The sequence below is a fragment of the Monopterus albus genome, unplaced genomic scaffold (assembly GCF_001952655.1).
Source record: "Monopterus albus unplaced genomic scaffold, M_albus_1.0 scaffold98.1, whole genome shotgun sequence".
Lineage (NCBI taxonomy): Eukaryota > Metazoa > Chordata > Actinopteri > Synbranchiformes > Synbranchidae > Monopterus > Monopterus albus.
This window is the reverse complement of record NW_018127978.1, coordinates 72,622-95,462: the sequence shown is the minus strand read 5'-3', so window position 1 is coordinate 95,462 and position 22,841 is coordinate 72,622. Positions and strand designations below refer to the sequence as shown.

The 22,841-nt window shown below is 42.7% G+C and overlaps 1 protein-coding gene across 6 annotated transcripts in view; it reads left to right on the top strand.

The window, feature by feature from the left end:
- The first annotated feature begins 8,073 nt into the window (after positions 1-8,073).
- The window catches only part of tspan1 (tetraspanin 1), a 16,033-nt gene continuing 1,265 nt past the window's right edge, over positions 8,074-22,841 (top strand). The window contains exons 1-7 of one of the 6 annotated variants that reach the window (XM_020609048.1): positions 8,497-8,575; positions 9,436-9,681; positions 10,057-10,119; positions 13,769-13,975; positions 16,425-16,499; positions 20,667-20,765; positions 22,625-22,768. In XM_020609048.1, the coding sequence (XP_020464704.1) occupies positions 10,063-10,119; positions 13,769-13,975; positions 16,425-16,499; positions 20,667-20,765; positions 22,625-22,768 (582 nt within the window). In that variant the 5' untranslated portion in view covers positions 8,497-8,575; positions 9,436-9,681; positions 10,057-10,062. The other 5 variants (XM_020609046.1, XM_020609045.1, XM_020609043.1 and 2 more) reach the window with 5 other exon arrangements.

Below are 22,841 nucleotides of genomic sequence, written 5' to 3'. Positions count from 1 at the left end.
GTAGAAATGCATAATCTGGTGTGGCTATTTCATGTCATTTGCAGTGTATTTACTACAGCTGGCTTTGTAGTGAGCGCCGTGGCTGCATGAATTCACTAAACAAACCCTTGAAGGGAAAATGTGAAGAGCTAATGCTCTCAATAAGAAAATGCCTCTTAAGAGTCTGATATTAATCCTCTCTAGGTGCCTCCAGAAACACCAGGCATCATCAAAGTACACACCTTTTCTTTGAACACCGTATATACTGTACTTGTAAAAGTGATCTGACTTTCAGCTCTAACAAGCCCACAGTGGGTAATTGTAAAGCATCCTCTGCTAGTTCCTAATCACACTATGTGATGAGAGGACTATTTTCCACTTGGCTGAATGAAAAGAAAATGGAATGTCTTGTTTAAAACAACAAAATCAAAGTCAAATATTAAAACAGTTGCCATAGAGATCTTTATTCTGAGTGTCTAAAAAAGGAGCAGTGATTATGTACACGATGAGAAAAGCAGGATGTGCCTGAGTCAATCAAATCCAGCTGACAGCTAATTCCCACGAGTTACAGAACTCAGCGGTGCCAATACATCAGTACTGAACTGTGTTACTGTACAGGTAGTGACCAGCTGAGCTAGCTAGCAGGCTGCCGTGACGTTTCATTGACCGGTTAGCTCTGTACTCACCAGTTAACCCTGCAAATAACCAGTGTATCACCGAGACTTGAGCACTGCCTGTTCCAAGAGGACACACTGAGGAATGGAGCTTTGTGTGGGCAGACAATAACAGAGCAAAATTCTCACTAAGGATCTCAGAAACAAGACAACTGTGTATTTCCAAGCAAACATTATTTTTAATCACTTTTAAAAAGCTTAACTTTTCAAGATAGCTATTTATCGATTTACTTTGTTGTTGTGATTTAGTTTGTGTTGTTATAAATCACTTTGTAATTGTGCAGTTGAAAAGTGCATTAAACAACATTTTATTATCATTAGAATTATATTTTTGGTCCAGTCTTGATGTTTTTTCTCGTCTCTGAGTTTATGCACAAGCACTACTGTGATGTGAAGTTCGTTTTTGGTCAGTAAAAGTTCTTGTAATTTATTAATTGTTGACATCTGGGTTTTTAATGGTTACATTTAACAAAAACTGAATCGGTTGGTAAAAATAATGGAAAAAGTACTGGTGTGGTTAAAAAGGCCAAGATCATTTGTTGCTGTGTGGCAGGATGAAGCTGCCATGCTCTACTTTCCGTCATGCTGCTGTATATAAATGTCAGACTGCCTCTTGCACTGGCAGTGCATTAACATTTGATATAAACTGCGTCCAGCCGGTTTGTCCAAAATAAACTAACTCTAGGACGGGCTGCACCAGGCTCCATCAGTGTGAGATGAAGATTTGTAGCATTTTACATGGTTTTCTGTCATTTCACAAGAGGCAGAATGTGAATGTATCTAATGGATATTTATGATGTTTCGTTTAGTGCACTGTCTATTTAAAGATTGTTTTACTTAAATCATATTTTAGTCGTCAGACCAATACAACATATCACTATGGTTCTCCTACACATGTCACAAAACATTACTGCCAGATGGCAGCTCCTCTGTGTGTTAACATGTGTTCAGTGTTGCCGTGTCCTACACCTCTGGTCTGGTTGTGCAGTGAGCAGCAGCACTGGGTGGTTATCTGCCCTCAGGCTGTTTACACAGACAGAGTCCCATGTGAAAGTCATCCGCCATCATCTGCTCTATATGAAGAACACACATTATAACTGTTGGATGCAGCTTAACCAGCTTCTAACAAAACCTGTCAGACTTTTTTTTAACCATCTGGGTTTGTGTTTGTTTTATTTAAAGAGCTTTAATGAGCCTGGTTGGTTAGTGAGCGCCCACTTTCAAGGTGAGATATTGTTTCACACTACAAATTTAGGTTTCGGTGCAAAATGCAGAAATAGCGTGACAGCATCAAAGTGTTTCAGTGTGTTAGGTATTTTTAGTCAGATAGATATTGGATAGATACTTTATGTATTAGAAATGTTAGTGGAGATAGGATGTATTACACGTCGTAATAATAATATTAAACACCCTGTCTACTGACAGTCATCAACTCTTCTCTCTAGTTATCCTTGACCAGAAGTACCCTGTAGAAACTCATAAGCAGGCCTAAGCATTTAACAGTCTAACCATACAAATGTAATAAAAAGTGCTTTACAGCATCCACACAATTACAAGTCTGTGATGAGATGTAAACTCTAATGTCCTGCTTATGTAAAAGCCTAATGTGCTGCACAGACAACCGCCACTCTCACCTCTGTAGCCTGGCTTCTCTGCAAAGCAGCGTAAAAGAATGGGTGAGGTGCAGAATCTCCCCATATGGATACAATTGCGAGGATCAGGGGCTGGATCTTTTTGTACCTGCCAAGCAGTTTGAGTTGTTTAAACAGAACCTTACCCACAGATGTAGCTGGTCAACCAAAGTCAAACCATCTTTGTGTCAGATGTGCTTTGAAAGGCACTGACAAACTACTGTCCTGACAATAATGGCACCACTTTACAAAACATTTACATGTGTTATTATGAAAGGAAATAATAAATGACCCGCTTTGTTGTTTACGTTGGAGGACCTCATCATGAAGAACTGCACTGCAGCTGATTCCGCAAGGGAAACAAACACAAGCCACCAGGACGCCAGCCCCTATTGTTCAAAGAGTTGAGGGGTCATTGCTTTATGGAGGGCGACGTGGGGATGCTGTCTGCTCCAGCTGGGCCTAATGATAACCATGTGAACACATGCAAGTTATTCTTCTCCCACACCAGCCACAGTGATTCCCCACCACAGCGCTGTAATTTGTGGTCAAAGGTATAAAGAGAGATTTGAAAATTCTTCAGGACAAAGCCACAGAGGATGACACAGGCAGGAGGGGTCATCGCCTTTGAACTCATCCTTCCTCGAGTAACAAAAGGGAAAGTGGAAAAATGAAGATAAAGTGAACTGCTAAGGTGAAGGTGGAGAGAGAAAATGAGGAAAGCAGAAATAGAAAGAAGGAAAATTAGAATGGTTGAGGGACGTGACAGGGGATGCTGCAGAGGAGAGAGGTCCAGGAGGACGAGCAGAGAGGCAGCCGATCAAATTTTATGGTTGACTTATCCCTTTCACAGCCCCTTGAAATAGACGAACAATTTACAATCATCCAAAGCATTAACCTTTCATGAGCCAGAGGGAGTCATTGTCCACGATGGCGCAGTGAGACGCTTTGCATGCCTGATGAAACGATGCAGAGAAATAACTCATTCAGCAGGCAAAACAAAGAAGTGGAGAGGAAGAGATGGAGTAGGAAAGGGAGGCAAAAGAATGGAGAGGTAGATGAGCAGAAGAGGAGAAGCAGAAAAGGAATGATGTGCTGTAAAACCTTTTGTTTGGGAAAGCAGATTGGTTCATGCATCAGGGTGAGGGATGGCACGAGGCTTCGCTGCTCTCCCCGCTCCATATTTCACGTTTTTTTCACGTGAAGAGGAGGAGGAAGAGGAGAGTTATAGTGAAACTGAGAGGAGAGGAGAAGCATTAGGAGCACAACAACCAGACTTGATTCCCATCTCGTGGCAGGGAGCCAGTGTCCACACTGTTCACTCCATCACAGCCCCCACAGCTCCATCAATCCTTACACCATCCGAGAAAGAGAAAGGGGGGTGGAGGGCCTAGAGGGATAGCGCTGGTGTGTAACTGAGGGAACAGGAAAGAGGGAAGGAAAGGAAGGAGGAAAAGAGGGTGAGCAAACAAAGAAGTAGGACAAAGACAGAAAGATGAAACATCTGAGAAAGAACAAAAGACGTCATTAGCTCCAAGGTCCAAAAAAAATACCTGCGACCCAGAAGTGACATGAAGAAATTGATTTTTTGAAGAAAAAAAAAAAGGGACAGTGAGACCAGGTCCTTAACTGACCCAAAGATAATTAGATCTGATCCAAAATGCACCTACTCCAACCAGAGAGAGATCCAGTGGTGGCAGCAGCACAAGCGACCGTGTTCAGGAGGAGCAGCAAAGGCTGTCGTTCCTGCACTTCACACTTCGTACAGTTGGCACTGGATCAACATTTCAGATTTATACAATGTTATTTAACTGGTAAATGAGTATTCAGATATATTTTCTAAGGGTTTCCAACATTAAGGTCAACACTGTCTTAAGTTTTCACGACCTATTTTAGCAGGTTAGCCAGGAAAATCTGGTGGGAAAATACCATCACATGCTGTACTGTATATACTCTGAGTTTTTTTGCATGAATGTAGTGAAATTTGGTCATATTTACTAACCTAATATTTCCAAGCAATGTCCTGTGGAAACAATATATGAACTATAGGCTTGTCAAGACTCAGACTGGCCCTGCTGCACTGACTATAGGTTGGGCTAATTGGAATTAATAATTCCAAATTAATAATTGGAAGACCTGAATTGCCAAATACACTCAGTACTAAAAGAAAAATGTTCATTTTAATACATTTTAATACCTCTTTAAGGAGACATTTAACCGATTAGGAAGCTTTAACATGCGTAGGAAATTAAAGTTTCTGGACTGTAATCTGTTAGAGCTAACAGCCAACTTATTAGACTTGAGTTCTGCTAATTATTAGACCTGATACAATTACAGAGGCAGAGACCAGGCGTGATAAGGCTGAGGGGAAATGGACTGATAACTGAGAAAGAGAGAGCCAGAGACCAGGAGCGAGGCAGAGACAGAGCGTGGGAGCAGGAGATAAAGAGACAGAGAAGCTGCATACAAATGACCCCTTTTAGCTAATTAGCAGTGCTGCTAAGAACCCTGGGAGAATTGGCCCCTCGGCGTCGCGGCTGTGCCCCAGTAGGTGGTGAGATGGAACTCGTGGCCACAGGGGCTCATAAGCAATGTGCATCATCACCAAACGCCATCAGTCATAGAACAAAGGAGGCACAGGGGTCAGAGGCTGCTCTTCTTCTCTTTCTCCACTTTTTCCCATTAACCCCTTCTTCCTCATCCTCTCTGCATCTCCTCTCCCCCTCCTCCTGTTTCTTTCCATCTTCTTCATCTACAGTCCTGATCCTTTGTGTGTGAGTCAATTAGCCAGTGCTTTAGTTTTGATTTATAGACCGCAGACCTCCCGTGGCCTAATGGATGGCAGTGAATTACTATGCAATCCTTATGTTTGTGTGAGTGTGTAATAGCAGGGGACGCAATAGAGGTCACAGAGTTGCTGTGTTCCGTACCAACCGCGTTTAAATCGGGGCCACTCAAGCACCAGATTTTCATCCCTCGCTTCAAAGAAATGATCAATTTGTAATGTCCAAATAATGAATTAGGGACAGTAACACAGTGACTGCTGTGCTCATTTATCTGAAGCATCTCAGTATCATTTGCCATGTGGAAATAATTAGGTGGCTCATAAAGACTGGGACCAGCAATTGTTACCCTGCGAACAAAGGGAGTTATTGGATGATTCATCAGCTGCTGGTTTTCTGGTCTTTGTTGCTCGAGGACAAGCACAGGCAGGTTAGAGACACATCCTGCAGAAGGTGGGGGGGGGTAGCAGAGAGGAGAGGTCAGGATAGGTGCAAGTATACATCACCATCATCACCCTCATCATCACCTGACTTCGGTAACAGACATACATTATGACCAGAGGCTCTTAATGCAAAGTCGACACGACGGTTTATAGTTCACAGGGTCACGATCAGAAAGTGCCTGACAGAAGGTCTGAGGGCGCCTTACTGCACACACACCCCCACAGGAAGTGTATCATCACTGTCAGGTGATAATCTTTCATCTCCACAATGTGAATGTCTCAGTAACTAAGAAAAACTACAGTGTTTGCTACTTTCAGCTGCTTGGGGGATTTCTGCAGAGATCAGGGGAAACTCTGTGATGAACTCTTCCATCACATCAGACATGTCTGCTCTCAAAGTAAATGATTCCCCAAACATATTATTTGGAGGCTCTAAATACTTTCATTTATTTTCCTCAGTTTTGTCATTTCTGCAGATGACTTCATTTGATGGTATCTGCCAAAAATGACATTTACATGTATCTAATCTATTATAGCACTCATGGCAACTAAAGCATGATTTTTCTTTTTGCAACCCCAAGATACAACCTAACCCGGAGCAGGACTCAAACTCCTGTTAAAGACCTGCTCTTTGTTACACCTATAATGAACACCTCGCTACGACTTCTATGTGACAGCACTCTGTGGACTAGAAGAATGTTATGTCAATACATAACAATATATTATGCCACTACATTTTCTCCAAATCACCGACTGTATAGTAAATATGGACAACATGTCACCACTTTCCTCCACTATGCAAAAGTGAAGCCAAAATATCATCGGTACAGTGGCTGCCATCTGGGCATTTTGCACCCAGACTCTGTGCAGTAGTGGCGTATCAGACCGCCAATCAAAGCTGTCAAATCATCCAAAGTACACCCCTTTTTGTATTGTCAAATAATTTACTGGAAACAAACACCAGAAGGATGACCACTTCTGCACACATCAACATGATAATATCTACCAAAAACCAGAGAACTCACCTTTGAGAACATTTAGTTGAGCTGTACTTTGGCTCACATCACATCCACTAGCAGTGGCTGGAGCCAATCCCAGCTGACACTGGGTGAGAGGCGGGGTCCACCCTGGACAGGTCACCAGTCTATCACAGGGCTGTAGACAAACAACCACACACACCCACACCCACTCCTACAGGCTATTTAGGTGCATGTCTTTGGCCTGCGGGAGGAAGCCAGAGTACCCAGAGAGAACCCACAGGGAGAACATGCAGACTCCACACAGAAAGGCCCCAGGTCGGCCAGAGCTCGAACCCGGAACCTTCTTGCTGTGAAGTGACAGCGCTAACCACTGCGCCACCCTGCTCTACACCACTGAGTAGTATATGAACATCATGTTTAGGAGAGAGAGATGACATAATGTAAGGGCACAATAAGGTGCAACTGTGCACACACACAGAGCTGAGATGTACAGATCCAGAAAATGAATTTGATCGACATGCTCTTTTTCTGAGGCCTTTCAGTGCTGGGAGACAGACCAGTGGTATGTTCTTGGGATCTGGCACATGCTGTGCTGACGTGTGGGCTTCCATACATAAAGAGGGTGGGGGCGCATCATTACTCCACCACTGTGTAACCCCCTTCAAAGGTTTAAATGCATGGGTCAGCCTGTTAGCTAGTAAGTCCATATGGGGACCTTTGTAGAGTGTCACTCTCACTGCTGTCACCGCTACGAAAGGCATAAAATATTCCCCCAACAAATAATAAAAAAAAGAAATTCAAAGACACAAAATTTGAAGGATGAAACCCTGATATATACTGAATCTTGTAATGTATGAGGAATATGAAATAATAATTTGAATAACTGGGTTAACAAAGATGCTCCTTCTGACATTTGCCAAACATCCACGGACAAGGAAAGTTTCAAAACAAATGCAGTGCAGTGAACACAAACAGACTTCATACATAAATTAGATCTGCTGCGTGACAATAAAATGATTAATGGATTCACAGAAACTGCACTGAGGACTCGGGGAGCTTTCACTGACCATTAAACCTGCTGGCCACACACTAGGTGACATTATATCAACGATAAAATCAAGTTAAAGAATCAGTGCTCACATGGGAGCTACAGAGTGTATATGTAATGGCAACAGCCCAGCAGCAGATGTAGAACCGTGGCAGCTGCCCTCCGGGGCCACTGATGGTACTCAATCTAACTGACCTCATTACAGGACCCGTGTTTGTTACCTTCGCCGTCTCACCCGAAATCTCAGCGGCCCGTCATCATGCTCATCAGAGGTGATTAAAAAGGCACCTGTCTAATCATCTCTTTTTCATGAGCGTGTGTGCATAGACACGAGCAGAGATTATTAGGGGTTTAATGGCTAACGAAGCCTGACAGGTGCTCCTCTTGCTGAGATTAAGGACCGCTGGGTTAATGGTGGTGTGGGTAAGATTGTCATAACTCACAATAAAGCCATTAAAGTAATATTACTTAGAAAGACCTCAGCGGATATGGGTTTAGCTCTCCAGTGAGGCGGCGGATATGGTTTTGTCTCCCCAGGGGGGCGGCCCCAGCGGCAGCTGCTGCCATTTCTCAAAGAGGACGAAACTAAGGAAGAAGAAAGTGATGAGACGAAGGGCGACACTGAAAGCTCCTGCAGCTGAATTCAGCCACAAAGCATTAGTGTAAGGATGCAGAAAAGCAGTGCAGTAACACCTGTAATCAAAGACTTACTTTGAGCTTCAAATTGCTGTTATTTCTCCTACTGACTGGCTTTGCAGTGTGACTGAAATTTACCAGAGCAGCAAATAAACATAGCAACATAACATGTTTGCTTTGTTTCCTTCCAGGACAAAGGGGAGCACATTCCTCCACTCAGTGAAACACGAATGACCAGATTAAGTAGCAGGAGCTTTGACAGCCTGCTCGGCAGTTCACTACTCCCCTCTGGTGGTCACAGGGGCCCCTGCAGCGTTCAGGAGCCACAGGAACAAAGGAAGGAGAGACGAACTCAATGGAGTCGACAGCAGGAAGCAGAAACATGCTGTGCACATGATACTGTGAGGCTGAGACTCATTTATCAGAAACCAGGCACTAGTTAGGTTCATAGATGTTTTATAGTCATTTGAATGTATAAGGCGGCAACCAGAGACTAAATAAAAGGACACCATTAATATAACCCCAGAATCTGGGAAAACGTTTTAGGAAACAGCTCACGGTGTCATATTTGAAGACAGGAATGCAACATATAGAAAATGCATGACTTTTTCCATTATGGATGTAATTTAAATGAAAGGGGATGTTTTTACAGAGAAACACTGTTGTTTATTCAGTATATTTATTTATCTGCCTTTAATGAACACTGCTTCCCATAAGACCTAGACTTTTGCAAGGTAAATTGTTACTGTTTCACAACAGAGGCGAGTGCATGAGTGGGTTGAGGGGCCAAGGTGAGTCCAGACATGTCTGTAACAGCAGCAGGACAGAGAGGATGACGACGATGACTATAAAGAGATGTGATGTGACTACAGAGTATGAGCAGAAATTACCAAACGAGAAATGTCTCAGACTGGAGGATTTGTTCCTGTAGGAGGGCGGGGAGCTTTTTCCATGTCTGTGATCAGGGGCCCATTGTGTCAGAATGTGTCCATGGCTGTCGGCTACTTGGAGTTAACAAAGCAGCAATATTATTTTATAACAACATATTAATCGTGCACAGTTTGTTAGAATTGGGGTTTTAAATACAAGTCCTGACACACGTTACAAATGTGCCTCCCTCCTCTGAAACTCTGCCAGTCAGAAGTCTCTACACCCACCCTGACGCTGCGACTACATCATCAAAACATTGTTCAAGATAATACATCAGCTCTGATCTTCATCTGACTTTCCCACGTTTTGAGGATTATTTTTGCCTCTTCAGTCTGATCCCGGTGACACTCGAGCCGCTCGATACCTGCAGCTGAACAACAGCCACCTGTACCCTCTGGGACCCCACCCAGTCCTCTGCTGCCTCGCTCGCTCCACCCACCCAGCCCCAAGAACAGTGCTCATCAGATTTCATGTCCCTGTGTGAACATCATCACTCTGCAGACAATACTGAGGCAGAGACGTCACTGGAATCGACTCACCTGGAAACACCTGAGCTCAGCAGCAGAATTTTTAGAATGTAAGTGTTTCATTGCCTCCAGGTCACAGACTGTTACACTGGTTTAAATCTGCTCCACTTTGGATACAAAGAAATATTCCTACACTTAAGGGTAAGCTCCATATTTTCTGAGCTTTACTGACTCTCCCACATTTAAACACTTTACTTTTCCCTTTCTCTGGATTTCCTCCCCCTTCTCCTATAGAGCTCCCATGAACAGATGTCTTCATAATTTCTCACAGCTGTGGTGTTATCTCTAAGACTTATTGTTAGCAAAGTAATTTTCACAGTAATTTCACAAGGATGTTATAGCAGAGTGCATGTGAAGACTGGCCACCATGACCCTGGGCTGATAAAAAAAGAAATGCTACAATTTATCTTCTCCTGTTATTACAGATTACAATGGGCTGCTTCACATTTGTCAGATTGATGATGGTCTTGTTCAACTTGCTTATCTTTGTGAGTATGTTTCCACTTTGTGTTCATATGCTGTGTGAAGAGGAGGAGAGTTCATTTACTGTGTGAGACTTTTACATGGAAAGTAGAGTGTGAGGTAAAAAACAAAAAAACAACTGGCTTTCGAAACAAAGCAGAGAAAATCATTTCATCCGCCCTCTGATGCGGAGACACTTTCTGAGCACTGTGGCAATTTTCATCTCATTAACCTCAAAGTTTCTAATTTTACCACCTGCGTCTTCGGCTTACTGTTGACTAATGTGGTTTCTGAAATGGTAGGAAACTCGGGGGGGGGGACTGAATTTGCCTGCCAGGTTGAACCCACCGGGGCTCCTGCTGTCACAGATGAAGCTTTCAGCGCAAGTCATTTTCTTCACATTTTCCATTTGAGCATTGGTGCTTAATAGATCTGGGGCTGCAGCCCTGAAAGTCCCAGCAGCGCAATGATTATGACGTCCCCGTGAAACATGCACCACCAGAGCAGAAGAACAACGTGATTCTCTGCCCATAACATCAACACTTCAGCCGCTGTGTTTCAAGTTCGTCTGTTGTTTCCAGTGAATTTATAGCATTCATGCTGTCTCAGGGAAGGATCAGCACGCTTGTCTTATGATTTTTATGTAAATTCATAAAGTTACAAACATTAATTCCTGTACATTCATAATGTGACAATTTCTCTTCAATAATATGCTACACTAACAGATTTTTGTGCAGCTGACCATGGAAGACAAAAACATTTGGATACACGGCTTCAATATTTGACTGAATTATTAGAGTTAAAAAAAAAACATTTCCCAGTAAGTTACCATTTCCTCACTTACTGACACTGGGAGTCAAGATTATGTCTTATAGAAACATGTGCACGTGGCTACAGTACGTCTCAGATTTCAATCCATCTCAAGTACTTTGTTGATTTTACACTTGGCTTTTCTGATTTGCCAGGATGCATGAAGTGTAAATTGGGCCGTTGCGTATCTGCTTACCTCAGTTGGAATGGCAGCCCGGCCTCACCCCAGCTTTGCACAGCTCGCTGCAGTATGCTGCTGTGTGACCCGAGTCCCAACCCCCCACTGCTAATGCCGCAGTATTGGAAAAACTACCCAACCAGGAGGTGAAATTTGTAACAAACATAGAAGGCAGGCCGTGCATATCTCATTCTGGCTTCTACTGTAGTGAGCCAATATGTGAAGGATGCACTTGAATTTGCTTTAATATGGAATATGATGGGCAGACAAGATGACTTGTGGATCATTGTGACTGATTTAAAAAAAAGATGTCTAGGAGCACGCAGATTTTTAAATCTAATAACCTGATAATCAGACTAAACCACACTTTTCTAGTCTGATCCCATGTTTATATTGGCCACTTTCCAGAGTTAAAGAGTTGTTATAAAGACAAGCCAACTTCTACTACTGTCATCACATTTGCGGCCATTGAAGATGGTCGTTCTTAAACCTGGCTGCCACCCAAACCAATCGGCAGAATCACTGAAAACAATCAGCTCTGTGAGCAGAGAGGTCTGGAGCTGGGCTAGAGGTACAGCGGCTATGGTCATCTGAAACATTCCCTAAAGTCACATGCACTAATGTAAATAATGCAGCACTGACACAAATGTTAACATTTCATGATTCAAAATAAAAACACCAAAGGCTGTCAAAGTCTCTATCACATTAGTTTTAAGCAGACTTTTAGCTTCCGGTGGAGGCCTATGTTTTTCCTCTGCCTTTACACATTGGCTTGACATTGCTGCAGAGCCACTGTGACTGAAGTGAACATATATGTGGGCAGATCTCTGTGCGAGTGCTGGGACTTAATAACATTGTCTGTTCCCAGTAATATGAACTATATACATGGGTCTTATACTCGACAGATATCTTTCTCGTTCCAGGCCATTTAAAGAAAACCTGCTCCATTCTAAACGGGGGAGGGACGCTCTCTTTTCTGCTTCCTCTGCAGCTTTCTATCTCTTCTCCGTATTCACCACCCCCTCCCTGGAGCCTGTTATAGGCTACATTTGCCATCTCCATAGATAGGACACTGCTCCCCAAGCCTGATTTACTCCCTGTTCTTGTGCCATGTGTGTGCTAACACAGCATCCACCTGTATGTTACACACCAACAAAGGGATTAGCCATCTATTAAAAAACAAAGAGTGGCAGTTATAATTATACCTGGTGAGAGATGATGGTGGCAGACATGGAGTTGGGGCGGAAAATATGCCTGTCTTATCGCGTTTAGCTAACGGTGCAGTGATGGCACTGAACAGGTTACCCCAGAGTGAAAGGTGGGGAGGGGCAGAGAAAAAGAAGGAGAAGGACTGGAAAAGCAAGAAACAGAAGAGAAGGAGGGGGACATGATTGAGAGAGGAGATGTAGGAGAGGTTAACGCCTGACAGGAGATGTGGAGTGTCAGCGCCTGATGGAGCCTGACAGAATACATCAGGTGTCAAACCTGAGCAGAGGAAGAAAGACAAAGACAAAACTCAGTAGGAGCAGCGCGGGGTGAAACACGTAGTGAGAGGGAGAAGGACGAAAGGGTGGAAAAGAAGAGGAAGAGAAGGTTAGAGGTGGAGTGCTGAGGACCGAGAGAGGTGACGGTGCAATCAGGTGATTTCCACACAGTAATGTGAGCCACATAGTTCTGATTTTGATTGTGATGAGCAGGTTTTTCCAGTTTTACATCAATAGATTTCAGTGAATGTGCTTCACTATTCCCTGACGGAAACACACCTGTGTTCCTGATACATTTAGGATAATGAACAACACAATTACGCATCCAAACAAAGTCAAACGTCTCTCCTGCTTTTCTTTTTAAACCCAACCCTAACTGGTCCATGTCCCACCTTCAGAACATGACAGGGGTAATGCTGCTCATTAGGGCGGTCCCAGTACAAAGTGCAATGCGATGTTTTGGTTTCACTTGGGGAAAAAAAATTATATTTGTAGTGAAATTTCATGTGAAGGTTTTACTGCAGCCACTATTTTTGTGCCCTGAAATGATCAGGATAGTCCTCGTTCCAGCATGCATATGGACCTCACAGCAAAGGAAGCCATCGCCATCATGGCTGATGCCGATTTTGTTGCATCTTCCTCATGTCACATTTCACCATGGACTTCCTAAATAAGGACCCAGTTGACTGGGGGGATGACCCATCCCTCCACTTCCACCACTTGTGTGAGATAACACTCATGCAGAACTACAGTCAGGTCCTGATGAGGGATGAGCAGGAACACCAGTGTCTGCTGCAGGTTGTCGAGTGGCATCGGATCAGTTCCCTGTGAAGTTGACAGATTCAACATTACTCCTACAAGAATGAATGACTGTTCCCTAGACTGGAGACAGTCTGATACTGCATGGGCTCTTCTTCATCTGTCAGCTGGTACTGAATCTTTATTTCAAACAGGAAGGATTCCACTTTTACTTCTCGCACTCATAATCAGTCAAACACTAAAATGTTTGTGTGACAGTGGTTAATAAAGTTGTCTGTACAAGATGTTTGGTACTGATCATTTTCTTGTAAAGATGAACTATTTTATCAAGAATCACCTAGAGAAAGTCCATTTTTTGTTTTTGTGTACAACTGAAGTTCGCACTGATGTTTATTGCTAGGTTGTTGCACAAATATATGCCGATCATGTTGGATCCTCCTGCAGGTGGCCGGGCTGGCCCTGCTGTCCGTGGGGATCTGGGTGAGTGTGAACGCGGCCTCCTTCCTGCAGCTGCTGGGGCCATTCTCCACCCAGGGCACATATTTTGTCAATGTGGCCTTTTTCTGCATCGCCATCGGGGTTCTGCTGATGCTACTGGGGTTCCTGGGCTGCTGGGGGGCCCACAAACAGAGCAAATGTCTGCTGCTCACGGTAGGTGTACCAGCCCTGCTTTATAAATGCTAAGGCAAGGTGAAGGCACAGTATCGGGTTTATGTCAACAATGTGCACAGTGGTGGGCGGGAAGGTGCAACTGATAACTTCTGCTCATTCACGGATCAGGTAGCCAAGCTGCCAGAGTCGTCTGCCAGTCCTGGTAGGACTTTAAGGCTGTGACGTACAGTTCTGGAAACTGGAAACACAAAAAATAAGCTTTTCATCCGTCACTTTCAGATGAGGTGACAGACAGATGTCATGCCACTGGTTGCACACTGAGACCAAATGAAATCAACTTTGAAATCACATCGAAGTTGAAACAGATCAATCTGCTGCTATGAGCATCATCGAAGTTGAAACAGATCAATCTGCTATGAGCACGGCCTGCAAAGTCTGGCGTCCTCAATATCCTCGTAGGGAACAATAATTCATGTTGATGTAAAGAAATTCTAAGGACAAGAAGATTTATTTAATTTCAAAACATACAGAGGTGATGAAAAAGGGGACGTGGAGAGAAACTGATAAGAGTCAAGGATTGGAAACAGTGACTTTCTGAAAATATGTTCAGTCCAGCTGGAGACTAAACTCCACTAATGCATGGGCTGCTGCGATGGATGAAATCAGATGTTTTGTCAGAGTTGTTGTTTAGGACCGTCCGTCCTGTGCCCAGTTTCTCTTAATATCTAGTTTCCTCCTAGAGTCCAAAGACGCATGTTTGGTTAACTGGTGGCTCTAAATTTTAGTCTGTGTTGGTCAGCTCTGTGAAAGACAGGCGACCTTTTGAGGGTGTAGCCCCCCTGACCCTCTACTGGATAAGCAGGAATAGCTGACGTATGGATAGATTTACTGTTTTGTTTTAGTGGCAGTGCTTCCAGAAGCAGCAGTTTTCTCTGTCCGTTTGGGTCCAATTGGGTACCGAAACCTGGCACCGGTTCCTATACAATCGGTATCTGAATCCACCCCCAACCCCCGCAAATCAACCCCTGGTTTGTTCAACCTACAGTCCAAAACTCAAACACATTCAGTTTACTATCATAACCTGAGAATGTTGCAGTTGTTTATCTGTACATTTTGTTGGTTTAAACATAGCTACTCCAAAATGTTGTATTCTGCTTAGGAAATACCTGCTGTTAGTTTTTTATTTGTGGAGTGCAAACTCCTCCCATATTGCTAAAAAAGCCAGGACATAGCCTCAGTGACCTCAACTGTAGCATCAACATGGATTTTACAGCGAGGCTGTAACTTCTGCTGACCAGCAGCCAGTGCTGACACAAGTGGAAATAATAGGAAATCTGTAAACGCTGAAACTTGTAACTGTAGCACAAGAGCCGGAAAGGCAGCACACTGACTCAGCTACAGAGTGACATCTATGTAAAGTTTGCCAGCATTAGCCACCAGACGCTGCTGAGCACACAAGGCCAAATTAAAGTCCACTAGATTGAACTGAGCACACGTTTTACTGCTTAAGGGTTTAACTGTTCATTAGTGAGAGGAGGAATGTGCTGTCTTGTTTTGAAACATTAAACAGTGTCACTTTAAAGCTGTAATCAGCAAACGTTTGACATTCCTCTCTGAAAAACGACTTAAGTGAATAATTGGTTTTCTATCCACTAATTGACTATGTGACTTATTGTTCCACTAGTTCACCTCCTGCACAAATCGTCCTTCAGAGTGAGCTGCCTGCACTCAGTCCCACTGCCGCTTGTATGAGTCCTGTTTTGTACTAAATTTAAAGGTGCAGTGCGTAGGATTTAGAGGGATCTATTAGTAGAAATGGAAGGTAATATTTACGATTGTGGTTTCATGAGAAATCAACTGAAAATAAGAAAAAGATGTCATTGTGTAGACAGTGGCAGGCTCCGCCATTTGGGAAGGTGGACCCGGAAGTGGAATGCTACATCACATGTAACAACAACACAGCGTCGCTGGAAGACAAAGAAGAAGAAGAACGCAACAAGTGAACTGCTGCTGCACCTGAGTGAAGGACAACAGACTTCAAATGTCTGAGCTGAACTGACTGAAATGATTTGGATTCCTCATTTCTGCCTCAAGTTTAACATCTTTTATTTTACCTAGAGGTTTTACCATTTGCTTTTTATTGCCTGTGCACAATGCAGAATAATAAAACATATTATTAAAACATTTCCTGTGTTGTGCCAATAAAATGTGACAGATAATAAGTCTGTAACTTGCCGCTCTTCTCTGCTGTACATCTTAAGCTGAATATCTTTGGGTTTTGGACAGGTGGTCGGATTAAAGAGGTGACCTTGGGCTCTGGGGTCAACCTCTGTCATTAAAAACAAAATTAATAACTTATTAATCACTAATGAAAACATTTGTTAATTGCTAGAGAATAAAATGCTAGTGGAACTAAACTGGAAGATTAAACTGTGAATTTATACTTTGATTTTGTGAAACTCATAAAAACCCTTTTCCCTCCCTGCAGTTCTTTTCTGCCATCCTCATCATCTTCATCGCTGAACTGGCAGCAGGAGTCGTGGCTCTTGCCTACTCTTCATTTGTGAGTAACCTCTTCCTCCATTTCTTTTTATTCAGTGACTAATCACACCCCTCTTCCTCTTGCTCTTCGCTCTGTTTTGTCTCCTTCTCATCCACTGTCTGTCACCTCCTCGTGCCATCTTCTACATTTTAATTCCATGTAAATTCTATCATAGCGATGTGCATCACTGAATTACTGATTTTACGTCCACTCCACTCTGTCCAGGTACTTAATGAGTGTGCGACAGCCCGAGGCTGGATGTGCTGTCTCTCACTTTGTGAATTTATTACTCTGGAATATTGAAGCTAAAGCATTTTGTATGCAGAACAGCCTATTTACACACGTACCTCTCTTTCTCACACACACAGTCCATTTCCATTTAGTCCCATGGACAATAATTACATGAATTTCAAATGAGCTACAAAACAAGGTTAGTGAAGACCGGACCTTAATAAAGAAAACAGAAAGTGAAGTTTTTTTTAATCTAATCAATGAAAGTATCCAAGTCCCCAGGAGCTGGTGAGGTAATCAAACACACACCCGCCTGCAGGGGGGAGCAGATGAATGCAGCAGAGCAAACTGGGAATTTCATTAGTTTGTTTAATTTATTTGTTTCTGCTGCTGCTGCTGTTGGAGCTACAGCTGCACACTGCAAAAATATCTGACTTCCTTCACTAGAAAAACAACAGCAGTGGCTGATGGTTAAAATGCCTAAAACAACCGTTAGGAGCTTTTTTTTTTTGATAAATAACATCTTGCAGCCATGCCAAAAGCAACAAACTGAAGAGGCTGCAGCACCTCAAAACTTCCACCTTAAAATCAGTGGAGTTTACAGGAGCAGGAAACTGAGGCATACTGTTAAGAAAGTAGTACAAAGCCTCTTGTTTTAGACGGAGCTGGGTGTCACGTGAGTCAGCTTCAGTTGGAATAAAATTGAGGGTGTAGAGTTAGAAAGCAGAACATTTAGCAGACCCCTGTAGCTGTTCCTCATCTTTGCTGCAGGCTCAGGGACTTAACTACTAACGTAACACCTCGGAATCTCCTATAGAGCTGAATTATGGGTAATGCAGGGGCCAGATTTTGACCAAGAAGGACAATGCGTGGAATAAAACGAGGTCACATCACAACTCTGTTTTACTGCGCTACACTAAACCATGTAGTTCTTATGACTGAAATCAACCAAATGTTCATCATTTAGCTTTAAAGACTTGTTTAAAAACCCGTAACCGCAGTAAATTTCTCAATAAAAGTGAAGAAAAGCCATCAGCGCACTGATTTATTTATCTGTGAGTGTCATGTTGTAGTAGTCTTTACATGACCCTGGGAAGTGAAGCTGCACCTGCTCCTTTGCTCAGTGCAGGATTGTTGAGGTTAGACTGTGTGAACGACCTCAGCCGCAAATAGCAATTTGTACGTAGTTAAAGTTTTACAGCCTATCATCATCTGTTCTGATTACCAGGAGTGACTTTGCTACAATGTCAACCTTGCAAACAGCAGTTAAATCACTAAAAGGGGCCAAACAGTATTTTTTAAACAACACACCTGGTAGCTGAATGTGAAGGCAGACACTACATCTGCAGCTGTTTTTCATTTTCTAATGGTTTCATTACGATGTTTTATCACAGTCACAGAAACAGATTTGTATTATTTTCTATCTCATCTTTTATTGCAGCACAAGTAATAGGCTTGGTTACGCTAACAAAGCTCAGTGCAACCTGGAAACATGATACTGAAATGTCAGTTTTAGTAAATAAATATTCATGTTTTAAGAAAACACATTTATGATTCATCTACAGACGGAAACATGACGACATTTTCTGCAGTGCACGAGTCTGCCTGTAACTTCTCCGTCTTGTTTATACTCTCTCAATTTTAAGTGTCTGCTCTCACACAAAGAAGCTGTGAGAGCCAGAGTGTGTGTGCGTGCGTGCGTGTGTCCTTGGAGGCACTGCTGCTGCTGCTCTGGTCATTTTGGAGAAATAAATCTGCTCCAACTCTCGCCTGTCATTTACAAAAGCCGAGGTGAGCAATGCAAAAAGCATCTGGCTAAATGGACAGCAAGTGTGCCAGTGTGTAGAGGGAGACAGAGCTGTGGTATTGTTTAAAGCTCAGTGAAATGTGAGACATGACTCACAGATTTGTCTTCCTTAAGAAGATGGCAGATATGGCTTAGAGTCGATTTAGCATCACCTGCTCATTATAAACAAAAAGGGCACGGTCAGTTCCATCGTGAGCATGAGAGTAGCTCTCTACCTGCTTTTGATAAGAGAGTAAAACGTAGTAGTATCAGAACGACGACTATGGTCAAAATGCATTTAATACATATACTGTACATACTCCATAGACACACACAGGTGCCACTTTCCCTCACAAATGCTAACCTGGTGCTTGGCATCAAATTGGCTTTAAGTTAAAAGTGTAAATAAAAATGTCAGCACAGCTCATAGACCCAGGACGTCTATGGAATTAAGAGCACAACCACTATCAAGTACTGACTTTATCCACACATATGAAGTTCAGTATCCCTCTGTTTGTCTAACGCGTACTGATTCTTTACTACCTCACTTATTTACTGTGACTTCTCCCTAAAACATGATCATTTTTCAACAGTAATAATTTAGGTTAATATTCCCCAAATTCAGGACTGAGCTCATTTCCAACAGCAAAAACAAGATTTGTGTGTAGAAGTTGTTCACTCCATTGTATTGATAGATACATTATCACCTCACTGTGCATATAGGCTTTGTCCTGCCTGTCCACTATGTGTGTGTGTGTGTGTGTGTGTGTGTGTATAAGAGCCCGTATCAGTGTGTAAGCATGTGAGTCAGTGTGTGTATTTACCAAGATGTAGCGAGGCATGGAACCGACTGACGGTGATGAATTAGCCGGCTGGTAATGACCCTCTCTGTTCCCAACCAGTCTCCCAGCTTCTTGGGGGGCACTTTTAATTAGGGAAGTATCCCAGAATCCCTGTGGGCATCTTGTATGCCTTCACTGTCCACAGTCACACACATAAAAAAGGGGGGGGCACTGATAAACAATCGGTTGCATGTGGCCACTTACAGTAAACCACAGTCCCTCCCTCCACATCAAATGGCAGTGACTGTGCACGACGGCATTATTAATTAAAATGGAAAAAACGAGGAAGAGAAAAGGAGGAGGAGGAGGTGAGAGGTGAAAGAAAGCTAACCTGTGTGCATGTGAAGATCCTCCCTGGAGTCAAACTTGCCTTTTTCTGCACTTCAATAAAAATGAAATCAGACTAAATGTGTCCTGTCCCAGGCCATCAGCAGCATCTATATATATGTAAATGCGCTACATTTACAACAATAAAAAAACAGAAGAAGAATGCAGGATAATGGCTCGGTCGTCTTTTGATTTACTTTCATTTTTTCCAGGTGCCAGATCGGGGCTGTTTATTTCCCAGATGCTTTATGTGAAAGGATATTTATTTAATTTCTGATGAATAGGCAACTCTCAAAGAATTACTCTTCCTGCCCGTGAAATCAGCTGCAGTGTTTTATTATGTCAGGTTTCTCTAGTGCAGTGTGTGTGTGTGTGTATACTTAAATGTGTGTATATGCACGAGACTGCTGAACTTTGACAGCGAAAGCGCTTCGATGCTTTTATACCTGATCACAGGTGTGTATTTACATATGTAGGCCTCTACATAATGGGCCCTAAATAAAGACAGAGTGAAGCACCGGGGGCACTGTCAAGTTTTATTTTTTAATTTAGAAAGGAAGACCTTTTTAAAATGTTACTCTTTTGGAAAGTAGGGACATTTTTGCACAGCTGTGACAGTTTTTGACACTGTGGCCATTTTGAAAACTGCAGTTTTTTGACATGCCAAAACATTTTTTGGTTAGTGTGGAAATGTGTCGACAGTGTAGACATAAAAAGGTGTAAAAAGGGTGAAAACACTTTTGGAAAGCAAGAAGATTTTTTTTGATTTTGGAAAGTAAGAAAGTTTGGACAATGATGACAAACTTAGCAAATAGAGATGTTTTAAAATATTTTTGACATAAGGCTCATTTGATAAATTCATAATATTGTGGAACAGTGACAACAGAACATCTTTGAACTGAGGATATTTTTGAAAAGCTTTGTCCAGTCCTCACAGGTTAAAAAGGTGTTGTTGGGATGAAATTAATTGGTCCTTAGTCTTAGTCTTTAGTTTTTCTGCAGGCTGAGGGGATTCTGAAAAGGTGGGCGACCCCGGTGTTACGGGAAGAGTACGGCACTGATCCTGTGGCCACTAAGATCTGGAACAACACCATGACACAGGTAACGTCCTGCTTGTTGTCATACTGTTTTTGTGCATGTTGTAAACTTAAGAAAATGGACTGGTTTAGCATTTCTTAGCTCTTAACTACAACCTGCACATGTATATACAGAATACTTCACATTCCAGCCGACTGTTTTCCAGATCATCAGGTTTTAAACTAATTTGCTGCCTTCTTGCAGCTGCTGCTGTTTTCACCAGAATCAGCTGCATGAATCATACCTGCTTCCTAACTGAACACCAGCAAACACTGCATTTTATTTGTTAAAATTATATTGTTACAGCTAAGTCGTCCCCTCATCAGAGGGTTGGCGGTGCAGTTCCTAGTTTCTGCAGTCCACATGTTGAAGTGCCCTGAAGCAAGACACTGAACCCCAAGTTATTCCTGGTGATTTCACGGGTGTGGGAGGGTGGGAAGCACATGTACGTGTTAATGAAACTGCAACTTTGGCAACTGGAACCGACCTTTTTTTGAATTTTGATTAGCAGCCAAAAATAACATCTTTTGTTTGGCTGCACCTTCACTTTTGTTTTATGTATCCTGTCACCTTCAAGTAAAACAATTACATTTATGTAGGAATATGCACTACATGTGCAATAGAAACTAAATTAAGACATCACAGCTAGTTTTTGACACTGCTGATATTGACACTGGGGTCCCTGAGGGTCCTGGGGCACCGATGCAGTGACGTGCAGTCAAGCATTAAATTTTAGCCTGCATGTCGGCGTGTCTGTGTCATTTTATATTAGCTTCACTATGAACACATGAAAAAACAAAACATGTTTAGGATTACTGTAGTATAAAATGAACACTGCTGTATTTGTTTAATTAAACGCACTCTCGGACACTGTGGACAAGCCCACAGGGAGAGAAAGAAGCAGAAAGCAGGAGAAGCTGAACAAGTTGAAACTTGACAGTGTCTTTATGTCGCAACAGTACAACACGTGCCGAGCTCTACTTACTGTTATAGTCTTCTGGGCTTCATTAGAGACAAGGCTCATGTGGTTATTACTAGTGTGTTTTCAAAGGAGCAAAAATACACAAGTGGGTTGGGGCTCCTCAGACCAGTCAGCCAATCATCAACCAGGAGCTGTGGCCTTGGATGTCCATGGAACCTGCAGCCCGATAACACTGTTGCGCTTTGTCCTTCACTGAGCCCGACTAACAAAACAGCTAACACGCAGTGCCTGTAGCTAAAGTGCACTTCACTGAGCCCGACTAACAAAACAGCAACCAGCTGCCTGTAGCTAAAGTGCCAAACTAATTTCTGAATTTAATTCACACAAAAGCCATAACAGAAGCTTAACTCCACAATGTTCATAACATCCTTTGACCTGTGCACAACAGCCTCAGTTGGTGTAAGTCAGGAAGCCTCCAGCTCATGTTTTACCTGACCCACTGGATAAAAAAAAAAAAAAAAAAAAAAGACTTAGCAGGTTTAACTGATTGTGTTCACACTGGCAACGTGTAATAAAACTGTCAGATCTTGGATTTTACACAAACATCTGCCCACTTTCACATCATTGTATTGCACAGAGCTGTTTTTAGGTGAATGGACTCCAGATTCGTAAAAGTGTCATGGTTACTTGTGAAATGGATTTCAGTGGCTGAAGGCGCTCTGTGAACACAGCCTGTATGTGAGAACAGAGTCAACAATGATCTAAATGTCCAATAACAGAGAACAGAAGCTGAACCAAAGACCTGAACTCTAAGCCTTTTGTTAAACCTTGAACAATTAGTCTGTTTAAAAAAATAGACAATAAAAATAGATATGTATGAATATCAATTACATCATTATCCATGAATTTCTCAACTGTTTTCCCACTGTGTGATTATGATGCATTTCCATCCCTCTTCCAGCTGAGATGCTGCGGCTTCACCAACTACACAGACTTTGTCGGCTCAAATTTTGAAAAGATGACCGGAGGGTACCTGCCGTCCAGCTGCTGCTGGAGCAACAGCACCTCCTGCAGCCAGGACGAGGCAGAGGCCAGCGCTGTGCAGGTGAGAAAGGAAACACTACTCGAATTTAGTGTGGAACCGGGAAAGAAGCAAAAAACAAGAGTGTTTAGTTCAC